Below are 14,141 nucleotides of genomic sequence, written 5' to 3' on the forward strand. Positions count from 1 at the left end.
CATCCAGTCCGCCCAGAACCCAGAGGCCCTAGAAAGGCTGGAATCCCTTAGAAAAGGAGATGCTCACCTACACTGGCCAGTCTCCCCAGGAAAGCAAAAGGACCCCAGAGCTCTCCCACTTACCCGGCGCCTTCTTTGCTCTCATCCTCTGGGGGTGCATCCATGCTCTCCGACTCGGCATGCTCGCTGCTGCCTTTCTCCTGCTCATCGATCCAGTCGGATACGGCTTTGAGAGCCCGTTCCGTGTGCGACACCATGTTCTGCACCGCCTCCAGCTCCTCTTGGGTCGGATAAACGGACGAATGCTTTGCCATCACGTGGCGATCATCATTCACAAAAATTCGCACTGGACGCTGGAAATCCAAAACCTCAGTCAAAAACAACGCAGAATCCAGGCAACCCACCGCTTATCTTTTAAGCTGCACAACTCAGAATTATGTATCAGCATTTGTGTGAAAATAAGACTCTGAACATGATGGAGGGTTTGCGACCAGGACAACCAAACCTAACAGTTGTGCCTTCTCTAGGCAGTGGGAAGGGGGCACTTGCTTCACACATTTCGATGTACAGTAGTCCCCCCGGATCCGTGGGGGTACATTCCAAGACCCCCAGTGGATGCCTGAAACCGCGGATGGTACCGAACCCTAGAGACACGCTGTTTTTCCTACACAGACGTGCCTATGACAAAGCTTAAGTTAGAAATGAGGCACAGTAACAATAAACTAGAGCCACTCTACCACCGCCGTAAGAAGTCATGTGCATGTGGCTGCTCTCAAAGATCTTAGTGCGCTGTACTCACCTTTCCTCTTCTTCTTGTGACGATGTGATGATGACACAAAGCCTACGTGATGAGATGAAGTGAGGTGAATGACTGCATCACGCTACTCAGAACGGCGCGCAATTTACAACTTAGGAAGTGTCTACTTCTGAACTTTCCATTTAATATTTTCGGACCGCAGTTGACCGCAGGTAACTGACACCGCGGAAAGCAAAACCACGGATAAGGGGGGACTACTGTATTTGAACTGTTACACTATGCAGTATTTTATAATTCAAAACCTCTCAAGAGAGTGGTAATAGAACCAAACGCTTAAAAAGGGCAATGCTACAAACATTTTTGTACATAAACGAAGAAACAGTATCTATGATTTAAAAAAAAAAAATTCTTACCATTTTTACTTCTTTTTCTGTAGTGTCTGGAAATCAAATTTTTGCTTATCTTTTCAAATTGTGACAGATTTCCTTGGTGTTATCAATACTTCAACTATCTACAAGATCAGAAAATCTTTTTAGTTTCAAATATTTCACAGCTGGATGAATTTTATCGCCCAGACAGCCGGCAGTATGCAAGCCGGGGTGCCGCCTCCCGAAGGAGCCCGTTGACACAGCAGGACGCATCTGTACTTCCAAGTAACCACACTAAGCCAAGGCACAAACAACTACAAAATCCCCTCAACATGACAACAGCTGGTTTCTAGAAGCCACATCTGATTTCAGGCCCACGCTCATGTAATTTTTACTTTTTCTACCTTCTTCCATCAATTTTTACATAAAGTATGTCAATTTTTAAAAATATAAAAAATAAATATATTAACAAGCCTCCAAAAAATGGTACAGGCAGAAATATTTGGCAAAATCTTGGTGTCTGGAGAAGGGAGAGTGAGTGAAGGAACTCTGGACCCTGAGGGTAATGAAGAGATGGAAGGAAAGCAGCAGACAGAGGACCCCAAAAGACTTCTGTAACCTGCACAGGTAAGAACCTTCTGCAACGTCAGGTGGACATGACCACTGCGCCACGTGGATGGACAGACCTGTGGGTTCAACTCCAGAGACGCTGAGACAACTGAAATGTACCACAGAAGTCTTCAGGATACATGTGGTTATAACTACAATTTTGGACTCATTAAATAACATGCCAACTACAACCTACTCAATTCCCACTCTGTGCCAACAGTCTGGTCCACACTGAACTCTTCCAACTGAGCCGACAAAACCCCCATCCGAATGTGTGTCAGATGAATCCACCCATTCCATCCAACCACGTAACAGCCAGCCCCCTCAGTCTACGCCGGGTACCAGCCAGAGCAGCAAAGGCACCCGCTTCAAGAATAAACATTGACATGATTGGCCAAAACAAGAATTTTCCACAATGCTTCAGGACTACCTAGCAATCTAATTGAAAATTTAAAGGTTTCAAAGTAGAACTTGAAAATCTAAGGGTGGAATGGGAGGTGACACCCCCGCAGAGCGCGGAGAGAGGACAGGCGGGGTCAAACGCTTCATGGTGGGGGAGGGGGAGGGAAGGGAGAAGGGGAGGACCAGGCCCTGGGCTCAGCTGCGGGCTGGGCGTGGGCCCTTGGGGAGCCACCGGGTTGTCACCAAGTGGAGCCTGAATCCTGCCTGCTCAGCCATGCGGCCTTGAAGTTTCTTTGGCGCTTCCTCCTCCTAACCTGCAACATGGCAGCTGTCCCTCTAGCTCTCAGGGACACTGTGAAAATTCGAGTCAACCCATGGGAAGCATGCAGCACAAATCCCACAGACCCTCAAAGTTGACACAGACTTCTCCTACATCATCGGGGTGCTGTGGGGCCCAGTGATGAGTGACGTGCACCCACAGTGCACCCCGTATTAAGGAATGAGCATTCATTCAGTCAGGAATGAATGATATTGCAGCTGTATCTGAAAATAACAGCTTTAGCGGTATACCTTTTTTTGGGGGTGAGGAAGACTGGCCTCCAGCTAACATCTCTCGCCAATCTGCCTTTTTCCGCCCTCCCCAAAGCCCCAGTACATAGCTGTATATCCTAATTGTAAGTCATTCTAGTTCTTCTATGTGGGACGCTGCCACAGCATGGCCTGATGAGCAGTGTGTAGGTCTGCTCCCAGGATGCGAACTGGGGAACTCTGGGCCAAAGCAGAGCGCCCGAACTTAACCACTATGCCTCTGAGCCGGCCCCAAGAATGTCTTTATCTGTTGGATACACAATGAAGATAGACTTATAGCTGAAAGTGCATGTCTGGTAACTGCTATACAATACTCCAGTGAGGCGGGGAGTGGGGAAAGAACAAGGAAGGAACAACATGGCAAAATGGTGACAGCTGTTGAAGCTGGGGGTGGGTATAGTGGGACTCACTTGTGCGTGTTTGAAAATTTCCATAATAGTTTTTTTTAAACGCATAATACACTTACGCACTCTTCAAAATGGCAGCCATAGCAGGCAATCTAAAAGTTAAACCAAAGCTCAGAAACCCAATTCTAACCCGACAAGAAGTGGGCCATCAGAAATCACAGCCTCACAGCAAGGAGGAGCCTATGAGAAAGAGCCACCAGTCCTGGCCATAGCTATGCTGGGACCCCGTCAATCTGATAAGGAAGGCGGACGCTGAAAGCCACATTTACTGATCCGACCAGTATTCAGTGTACACCTCCTGTGTGCCAGGCGCTGGCCAAGATGCTGGGACACGACAGACATGGCAGGCAAGCCCCTGTTCCTGCGGCCCAGGCCAGCCGGTGTGCTCTAAGCAAGGCCAACCCTCCCGGTCCACCACGGCACAGGAGCAACGCCCGCTCACTGGACACCTGTCAGTGCTCATCTTATGCTGCCCCCGCCACAAAGAGCCAACGAAGAGACTTCACAGTCACACAGAACCGAAGCCCCGGCCCCGGGGGCCACAGCCTTCCCACTAAGGGCTCTGCCAGACGGGCAGTGTCGGAACCGACTACAGGAGCTCCTCGGAGAGGCGGTGGACTTGGCACCTGACAAAGGAGCCGCACCAGGTGAGCCCGGGCCACGCTGCGCGCCAGCCAGCAAGCACGCGCTCACAGACTGACGCAGGCTCGCACAGAGGACGGGCGCTGACTGTGAGGGCTGCCACTGGCCACACTTGGGGCAATGGAGTATCCAAAGAAATAATGCTTCCACCTCCATGAAGTTCTAGAACAGGCGAAACTAACCAACGATGGGAGGGAACTCAGAACAGCAGGTGCCTCTGGGGATGGTGGCGGGACACCTGAGAAGGGGCCCAGGGAGCTCTCTGGGGAGAGGGCCAGCGGCTCCACCTTGGTCGGGGCTGGACGTACGCAGTGGTCAGAACTCCCTGAACGGTATGCTCCAGACCTGCGCATTCCTTCAAAGAAAAGAACTAACGGTAGGCAAATGCTGGACTCTAGCTCATATTCAGAGGGAAAACTGCAACTTTCTGCTACTTACTTTGAAACCCATCTTAAACATAAAGTGGACTGAAGGAAGAAGAGAACAGGTGGATGGACAGATGTGTGACACAGAAGAGTCAACCGTCAACGACAGCACCCAGGGAGGGTACACGAGGTGAGGCGGTGTTCCCCGCAAAATTGTGTCACCTTTTGTATATTTTGAAAATATAAGTGTTTCAAATATATAACTAAAATTAATTCAGCACATTGAACTTACACAAATCCACGAGTCCATAATGATACTTAAAAAAAAAAACCAAAAACCCTAGTTTGCCACCCTCGGAGCTGGCTACAGCCCAACTCCACATTCAAAATCATTCATAGGACTGAAGTTCACCCAGCTGACGTGGGGAATCTACCAAAAGCGCCATCTGACAGAGAGAAGTGAGGAGCCAAAACCCTTCCTTCCATGGCTGGGGAACAAGATACTCATTGTGTCAAAACATCAGCCCATCAAAAGTGCCTCAAGGGGCCGGCCCAGTGGCGCAGCAGTTAAGTTCACATGTTCCGCTTCCACAGCCCACGGTTCCCCGGTTCGGATCCCAGGTGCGGACCTACACACCCTTTGTCAAGCCACGCTGTGGCAGGCGTCCCACATATAAAGTGGAGGAAGATGGGCATGGATGTTGGCTCAGGGCAAATCTTCCTTAAAAAAAAAAAAAAAAAGTGTCTTAAGGACGTGCACAGGTCCCCAAACACATCTGTCTTCAGCCAATGCGCTGCATGTAGGTTTCCATCTACTGTCTTCACTGTTTATAACGTGGAAACAGGGCGGGGCCTTGGCTCCGGGGCTGCCTCACTTGCTGGACCTCTGCTCGGAGGCACAGGCCCCAGGAGGGACCTCTGCTGGGACTCATTGGGCTGTGGCCAGTCTGACCACCACACTTGGCCCGAGTGGCCCATTCATCCCCAGGCCCTCCTGAGGGCAGGCCTTGGTGGCGACGCCTCCTGATCCAGGTGAACACGAGCACTAATTATCTGAACTAAAGCAACTGTTGGAAAACTGGTGTCAACACTCCCTTCCAGGGCAACAAAACTGGCCTTGCTTGTCTCTAGGGAGGCCAGGTCTGCCATCCAGGCCTCCGGGAAGCCAGCTGCCCTGGTCTTCTGGGTGAGCAGAAACCTCCTTCTAAAGATTTCTGGGGGGACTGGCCCAGTGGCACAGCGGTTAAGTGCACATGTTCCGCGTCTTGGCAGCCCGGGGTTCACCGGTTCGGATCCCGGGTATGGACATGGCACCGCTTGGCAAGCCATGCTGTGGCAGGCATCCCACATATAAAGTAAAGATGGGCAGGGATGTGAGCTCAGGGCCAGTCTTCCTCAGCAAAAAGAGGAGGATAGGCAGATGTTAGCTCAGGGCTAATCTTCCTCAAAAAATAAAAATAAATAAAAACAAAGATTTCTGGCGAAGAGCACAGCACCCGACGCGCACCCTGCACCGCCCCTGCCAACCTAACTCCAGACAGAAGCTGTGCAAGGCTGCACAGTTGCTCCTACAGCTATGTTCAGGAGTCAAACGTGGGCACCAGCGGAGCCCAAGTTTTACCAGCCCAGCCTCTGAAAAGAAACCCCAGGAAGGAAGGAGCGGAGACAGCAGGATCAGGATTTTGACTGAGCCCTCCCTGAGGCCTGGGATGATCTAACATGCAGGGGTCAGGTTTCTGTTCTTTGTTCTCGAAACCAGCCCACCCACAGCATGCAGCGGTAAAGGAGGCAAAGCCACAAACATTCTGCCTGCGGTGCGATGACCATCTTTCTGACCTCTCGCTAATTACACTGACGTCCAGGGCACTTGCTGCCAGGAAAGAAAGGCCCAAGTTAGCCTGTGTGGACCAAGAAAGGTTTGGAGCATGAACACCGGTGGAGTGGCAACACCCTAAGAGGGATGGCCCCATCTGTCTTCCAGGGTGGATCTCCCTCCAGGGTGCTCCGCAAAACCTTACAGCTGTCCCCACCACTCTGGGGAACAGTCTGGAGAACTGGCCTGATGCAGACAGACGATAGAGACCGAAATCACGCTCCAAAATGTACCAGGACCCAGCCGAGCTCCTGCTCCCCAACCTCTGCAGCTCCCAGTCCGGGTGTGAAGTGACGTGAGACGCACGCTACCCTTCAGTGACCCCTTCAACTTCTACTGATTCAGACTCACGTCATCAAGGACTCATGGACAATAATCTTGACAAGGCAACCCAGCCAGAAGATGCTCCTCGAAAATCTGGTTATGGACGCCATGCCGAGAAACTTCTAAACTCAACTCAAATCTAAAGGCTAGAGCAACGGGTCCTAGTTCTGTCTGCAGGAGTGTTTTAACTGGTCCACAGGGAGGTGTAAAGTTAGGAATAAAGACTTTCACAAATATTTTCAATTTAAAGAACTGCCCTTTAAGCTTATTTTCTCCCTATATTTTCAGCATTAAAATATCCCTTTTTCTTATGAAAAGGTGGAAATGGAATACAGTGACAAAAGGATATTTTCTTTGACAAAATAAAAAGTCGACAAATACAGACTGTTTCTCAAAATGCTTCTGGAACTCCACCTGGTGTGGGAGACCCAGGACTCCAGGCCCTGTGGTACGTGGAGCACCCATGGGTCTTGGGGACAGAAACCCCAGGTGTGTGTCCCACCCTGGACCCCCCAACCTGGCAGCTGTGGGACCTCCAGGAAATTACTTACCTGTTCAGAGCTGGGTCAAAAATGAGATGAAAACACCAGCTAGGCCTAAGAGTTGCAAACAGTCAGGATGAAAGGTGACTGTGGGAAAATGCTCTAACTGTGAAAGCGTACTACACTGCAAACGCAACGTCTTAGGGTAATCTCAGCTACTCTGGGATGAACCAACAGAAGTGCCTTAAAATCTGCCCGTGAGGGCGCACTACCACAGCACAAGGTCCAACGCGACTCCAGGCGGGAATCCCCAAACCCTCCTCCCAGCATGCTCTTCAGGCCTCGGACGGGGCAGGGGCAAGCACGGGGACCCCCCACACCCAGTGAGGGGCAGAGGCACCTCGCCCATGGAGCCCACTAGGAAGCCTTCAATTTTTTTTTTTAACTTAGTGTACAATTTAATTTGTTTACTTCTCCCAAAAGTGTTTTCTCCGTAGTTAAGGGGGGAAAAAAGAGACAGTCCCTCAAAGGCTGTTAACTATGAACACAGAGATATATGATTTCTTTTAGTGGCTAAGGATCCCTTTTTAAATGAAACTTTTTGCTTTGAGATTAACTGCAGCCCCGTGTACAGCTGTAGGAAATCACAGATCCAATATACTCTTTAGCCAGTTTCCCCAATGGCAACATCTTGCCAGCTAGAGAACAATATCATAAGCACAATGCTGACGTCGATGCAGCCGGAGACAGACCACTGCTGTCACAAGGATCCCTCGCTCCTGCTGCCCTTGGAGAGCCAGTCACCTTCCCAGCAGCCAGCAGGCCTAACCCCGAGCAATCGCCAACCCATTCGCCATGGCTGTAATGTTGGCATTCCAAGAATGTTACATAAACGGAATTACCGAGCATGTAACCTTTCCGGATTGGCTTGTTTCATGCAGCGTAACTGCCTCAAGATGCATCCAAGATGTGTAGCAACGGTTTGTTCTTTTTTCTCGCTAAGTAGTATTTCACCGTGCGGGCATACCATTGCACGTTTAACCATTCGCCCGCAGAGGGACAGCGGGGTGGGTTCCAGTTCTCGGCTCTTACAAATAAAGCTGCTCGGAACGTCTGTGTCTAAGTCTTCGTGTGAACACAGACGATCACTTCTTTGGGATAAATGCCCAATGGAGAAACTACTGTGTCATATGGCACGTGCCTGTTTCGTTTAAGAAACTGCCAAAATGTTTTTTCAGAGTTGAAGTGTTAGATTTTAAAAAACTCACTCAAGTCACTTCAGTGAAATTGACCTAATCCCCCTTCTCTCCACCCTCTGCCCCACCCCGACTCTGTGGCGTAGTGGTCACTGGTGAACTCTCCCTGGGCAGCGCACAGACCTCCCTGTTCACAAGGCAGCCCGCCTGCTCTCCTGGAAGGATTTTGCACAGGTCACCCACAGGACAAATATTTAAGTGCCACTGTGAGCCATGGGGCTGGGCTGGTTATTTCCATATTGCTGACATTTAAGCTTTTTTTTTTTTTAATTAGGAATACATAGCAAGGATTATTAACCTGTAAAAAATCTCAACGTACTACTAAGAAGCGAGCCTAACTTGCAACGTTTCATTCTTTAAACAGACACACACACACAGACAGATAAGAGAAAGAAAGCAGCTCAGAGGCAAGCAGCAGAAAAGCAAGCGCCTGGAAGATGATCCCAGTAAGACCTTATCCTTGAGCTTGAAGCACAACCCTAATGAAAAAAGCAAGCAGCAAGGCTGTCTGGACCGTTCAAGGAAAATTATCCTGGATCTCAAAGAGCCAATAGCACTTCTTCTCACAGATCACCTAACATTATCAAAATCATGTGTAACAAATTCAGACACTGATAATAAAAGCACGCACATCCAACTCCGTAACTAATGATCCTTGGTGATCAACATGTGGCCCACAAGAAGACGGCCCTTGGATAGTAAACCCCCTTTCCTGTTAAAGCTAGCGGCTATGTTTTCAATTTCTTCATTATGTGGACAGTCAACGAGAAGAGAAAACAAATTAAATTTCAACTGGACATTGCTTTCTCAAGATAGTCAGAAAATAGCAGATGTTAGCAGTCTGTCTGAATTTCCAACTGCAACTGATAATGGGCTCACCTATAAGGTGCTGCCCGGGAGGAATCTCTCAGGGATCTAACAGAGCATCAGCATGGCAAGGACCCATTCAGCAAGTCAGTGCGCTGACAAGGCTCCCCGACAGCCACCTGGCCACCGCGCTTCTACTACCCACTCTGTGACGCTGCCAGCACCACGGAGAGGCAGCACCGACTCACCCTAAGTTATAAACCTCAGGCAGCGAGTCGTCCACACAGAACTGTCACTGGCTGCAGCAGGTGTCTGAAGCCGCCTTGTCCCTTCAGGGCCACGCCCCCTCCACGAACAAACTGTGTGTCAGCTGCGGTCAGATTCCTACTTGTCTCTAATTCCCAGCCCGGCTGCTGGAAACAGAAATCAAATCTTCCTCTCCCGGGACTTCGCTAAGATAAAAAGGATCCACCATACAGAGCCCAGAGCATCCTCACTCCTGAAGGTGCAATCAAAGCAGGATGCAAATCAGGGTCACCACTCGGCGACACACAAGCCAAGACCGGATGGTGACATTCACACAGCTTCTGAAACTAAACAAGGTCCATCAACTCACTGACGAAACGCGGCAGGAGGGCAAGGCCACACAGGTGCAAACCCGAGTTTCTTGGGGAAAACAATAAGTCCTCTGGGCCATCAAATGCAATCAGGATGGGGGCGGCAGTTAAGAGGGCGCTGTCCCAGGCCCAACTCCCCAGACCTATCCAGAAGCGAGCGCACTTCCACCCTCACCTCTTGCTGAGGTCCACAGACGGACAAGATGGTGCCCGCTGTTGACCCCAAGGGAAGAGGCCCATAGACTGCAGAAGGCTCCTTCCTCCTCACTGGCTCCACCTGGAAGACTGAAGCAGGGGAGCAGGAAAATGAGCACCAGATAGCAACAACAAAGTAGCAGCGGCCTCTGGCCAATGTGGCATCTCCACAGGACGATTTTAAGAAAATAACAGACACCTAGGAAGATGAGCCTCCAAAATAATTCTAAGTACTAAAGGAATTTTTGCCAATAGGCAATACTCTAAGTTCAATCAGGGCAAAACAAACAAAAACTGCAAACAATTAGGCACCTCTGCTCCAGAAAGAGGGTGATTCCCAAGCTCTCCCAAGCTCCGGAAGGTAGAGAGACTGATAAGTGAGCATCCAGTGCTGGCAAGGCCAAGCCTGGCAATAATTGCCAGGCTCCAGACAATACTAGGGCCTGCACAGATTCCATTCACAAATCCGAGACCAGGACCTGCCCACATGGCCAAGAGACAGCTCAGGGGCAAAGACCTGAGGACTAGGGACCGGAAGAGTAGCACCTGCCTGGGCCCTGGCGCCTTTTGCCCCTTTTCCAGCTGTGAATGAGCCTCTGGTTCCCACACTTCATTCACAGCCTGAGCGGCTACTGTAGCTGCGTCCCACGAGACCACACACAAAGCATCACACACAAAGCATAGTGGCAGCACTGTGAGCCATCCGTGGAGACTCCCAACCACAAATACCTGAGGAAGACTCAAAAGTCCTAAATTTGAATCCTAACTTCGGGCGGAACCTGGCGTTTTCCGATGGACCCCAAATATGCCACCAGACCACTTATTTGAAAGACGGCAGAATCCTAAGCAAGCAGAAAACCAGATTCAGCATCGCTAGAATACCTGAGTCCAGAAAATGTAGGCTTATCACGGAAAGTGATGCTTTCTTGCTGATCCATCATGCCCCCTAAAGCAGAACAGCAAGCCACTGTCACTCAATTTTGGAGAGACAGCTTACTCTCCCCCAAGCTGGTGGAGGACATGTTGATCACTGTACACCCCAAACAATTCATCCAGGCGGAGGATTGAGCAGGGCAGAACCTCAAGAACAAACCCAAGAATCTCGGCTACTCAACCACTTGATGAAACCAGCTAGAATAGGGTTTCCAGCGCTCATGTCTGGATCTCAACCTTGGAGACCACAGTGTACCCCAAGATCGCACCACATCACCGTTTTGGGGGAGCACGCAAAGCCTAAGCAATCTGGAAAGAAGATCCAACGTCTGTAACCACCTGGACTAAAAGAAAGAGCAAGCCTCAACCCTCCCGCAAGTTTGGATCCTGATCTGCGGGGAGGCCTGGTGGTCCAGAGATGCGGGAACCCCGTGAAGCCACAAAGCCCTCCAGTGCCGTTCGCGTAGAGACGGGATTCCAGGGAGGGGGTCCACCTCCCCGCGCCACGTAAGGACAAAGGAGGCGACATTTCCCGCCTCGGGAACCTGGGACCCTCCTGGAAGCCGGGGAGGGCCGGGCACAAAGAGGAGGGGGCGAGCAGGGGGGTGGCCGCGGCCGCGCAGGCCAGGATGCTCCCGGCCCGAGGGGGTGTGTGCTCCCGGCACGTGCGCGCCGGGCGCCGCAACAGACAAAGCGCGGCCCGCGGGAGGCGGCGGCGGGACCGGTGCGCGCGCACCCCCCGCGCGAGGCGCCGCCGGCGGCGAGGGGCCGCGAGGGGGGGCGGATGCGCGCGCACCGGGCCTCGCCGCCGCCGCCGCCGCCATTTTGTTTCCTCGGCACAATGGGGGAGAGTAACGGCCGAGCGCGGGAGCGAGGCTGGCGGGGGAGGAGGGAGCCGGGCGCCGGGGCGAGGGGCCCGGGCGGAGGCGGGGAGCGCGGGGCGCCTCCGGCCCGGCCACCCCGACCCCTCCGCCGGGCCCGCGCAGAGCGGGAGGCCGGGCGGGGGAGGGGGAGAGGCGGGAGCGGGCCGGGCCGCCGCCACATTGACGCTTACCTTGTCGGCGTCCCCTTCCCCGACCGCAGCCGCCGCCGCCGCCCTCCTGCCACAGCCTGCCGGGGTCTCCCCCCCTAAAAGCCACGCGGTGCGCACCGGGCTGCCGAGTCCCAACTGCAATGGCGAGAAGAGGAGGAGGAGGAGCCGGGGCCGGGGGCGAGCGGGCGGGCGGGCGCGCGCCGGGGAGGTGCGGGAGCACGTGACCGGCCGGAGCCCCGCCCCCTCGCCGCCGCGTTGCCGCTCGACGCAGGCCCAGCCCGAGAGGGAGGGAGGGACGGAGAGATAAGGAGGCGGGCTCTGGTCACGTGACAGGAGCGTGGGCGTTGCGTGTCCCGTCACGTGGCGTCGGAACGCGTCCCTCCCCTTCCGAGGGCTCCTCTGGATCATGTGATGGTGGCGGATTCTGAGTCCGCCTTGGGCACGTGACCAGGTCCTTGGCGCCTTCCCTTTGCCGTATTGGGAGGCCTGCATCACGTGACCACGCCGCCGCTCTTTTTTTCAATGGCGGTTTCGGAGCGGCCGTGACCACGTGACTCCGGGCGAGGGGCGGAGCCTCCGTGCGGCTGCGACGGTGTGCGCCTGCGTGGGCGCCATCTTACCCCCGTCGCCATGAGGACGTTGGCGGAAACGGTTCTGACAGGCGGGCGCGTGAGCGGCTTCCGAGCGGCCGGATCTCGGTCTCGGAAGTTCGGCCTCTGTCGGAGGCCGCCCCGCGGGGCTTTCTCCCTCCTGCCCGCATCTCCCGCGAGAAGCCGAGGGGACCCGAGAGGCGCGTGCGAGGAGCGGCCGGGCCGGGCTCCCCGCTGCCGCCCGGGGCCGGCGCCGGAGCCTCGGAATGGCAGAGCCGGGCTGCTCGGGATCCTCCGGCCCCCTTCACCCACATGGAGAAACTGAGGCCCAGGCAACACAAAGACCTGCGTCGAGGGCTCACGGCCCGGGCCCGGCGCCTGTCGGATGCCCGGCGTGCGGTCTCCCTCCCCCCGGGGTCGGGGTCGGGCCGCTCGGCAGGCGGTGCGCGGGGGCGAGGCTGCAGGTGGGAGCAAGGGGCTGTCCCGCCTCCCGAGGGGTGGGAAGGCCTGGAGACTCACGGCTCTTCCTGTCGCGGAGCTTCCCCGCCTGGCGCGGGGGCGGTGCGCTCGCGTGTGAAGGATGCAGGATGCTGAGCCCTGTTTCCGTGTCTGCAAAACGGTGATGAGCTTTTTAAAGGAGCGCTCGGCACGACTCTTTGGGCGGAAGAAATGCCCCCAAATGATAGCTATTATCCGGGAGGTAAGAGGTGAAAATGTGGTTCCAGGAATGAGTGCATGCCGTGCGTCCCGATTTTCTTTTTCATTTACGCTTTACTTAGGATTTTGAGCCGATCAGGTATTGCCATGATGTAAATGTCAGATGTGCAAAAGGATGTGAAAGGACAAAGTCAGTCTCCCTCCTTGTCTACGTGTCTACGCTCCTCCTTGGCAGCCAGCGTCAAGGTTTTTGTGTCTCGCTGCAGAGATGTTTTACGCCTAAAGATGCTAAATTGTGTTTTTATGGCCTTTTTTCACGTAAATAAGACATTCTGCATCTTACTGTTTTTTCCCTTACTTGCAGATCTGTCTTAAACGAGTAGAGGTTGAGATTGAAGAAGGGTTTGGTAAAAGTAAGGGGGCGTGTGTTTAGACGAGATTGGCTAAAGTAAGTTTCGGTGGTTCAAGGTCACCGTGACTGTGAGAATGATAACTGGCTTTGACATTTAAGTTAGAGCCCAGCGGTGTCTGTTTGACACACGAGGGCCGGACTCAGAGGCCGGGCAGCTTGTCTAAGCCCACAGCGCTGCCAAGTGGCAGAACAGGGACAGTCCCTCGTTTCTGACTCCAGGTCCACAGGCCGTCCCTGGGAGGGGCCCTTGCGTGCATTCCTGAAGAACCTGGTTTTGAGGCTCTCGCTCCTCTGAGGCAGCGCTTGTCACATCCGTTTCGCAGGCACAGATAGGATGGTAATGACAGGCATGAGACTTCAGATCAAACCACGACCTCCTTGGAGGAGCCCAGGACGGACTTGGACAGTTTTTCAACCTCAAACGGTTGCCGGTGTGGCGGGCGTGTTGCGAGGGCTGGAGCAGCGGCTGTGGACATGCGTGTTGCTTGTTGGCCTCGTGCCCGTCCAGCCTGGCTTAGAGTGAGACATCCGTGGGGCTGCAGTGGAAATGTCAGGAAACCAGAACTCCCTTAGAGGTGCCCTCTGTGTGCACCCACCCCTTCCCCACCCCCCGGGAGCTGCTGGAGGAGACGTTTCCAGCTGCAAGCTTCTGCCTTCCTTGTCCATGCTCTCTCTCGGGGCGCCATCCAAGATGGAAGACCCCACATGCCATCTGCTTTCTCCCTGCGTCTCCGCTCTGGCCCAGCCTCCCACCTTTCCTCTCCACTGCTCCCTGGTTAACAGCTCCGTGTGTGCACAACCGCACTCGCACCTCCTTGCCTGAC

At 53.5% G+C, this 14,141-nt stretch overlaps 1 protein-coding gene across 10 annotated transcripts in view; it reads right to left on the minus strand.

Annotated features, from left to right (window-relative positions):
* The window catches only part of ILF3 (interleukin enhancer binding factor 3), a 28,968-nt gene extending 16,948 nt beyond the window's left edge, over positions 1-12,020 (minus strand). For 5 of the 10 annotated variants that reach the window (XM_070623649.1, XM_070623648.1, XM_070623647.1 and 2 more), the window contains exons 1-4: positions 11,680-11,938; positions 1,171-1,268; positions 800-841; positions 124-353 (exon numbers count right to left, since the gene is read on the minus strand). In XM_070623649.1, the coding sequence (XP_070479750.1) occupies positions 124-353; positions 800-841; positions 1,171-1,173 (275 nt within the window). In that variant the 5' untranslated portion in view covers positions 1,174-1,268; positions 11,680-11,938. Of the gene's footprint in view, positions 1-123; positions 354-799; positions 842-1,170; positions 1,269-11,679 lie in introns of all 10 variants that reach the window. The other 5 variants (XM_070623652.1, XM_070623651.1, XM_070623650.1 and 2 more) reach the window with 1 other exon arrangement.
* Between the last annotated feature and the right edge of the window lie 2,121 nt (positions 12,021-14,141).

Source organism: Equus przewalskii, chromosome 6 (assembly GCF_037783145.1).
Source record: "Equus przewalskii isolate Varuska chromosome 6, EquPr2, whole genome shotgun sequence".
Lineage (NCBI taxonomy): Eukaryota > Metazoa > Chordata > Mammalia > Perissodactyla > Equidae > Equus > Equus przewalskii.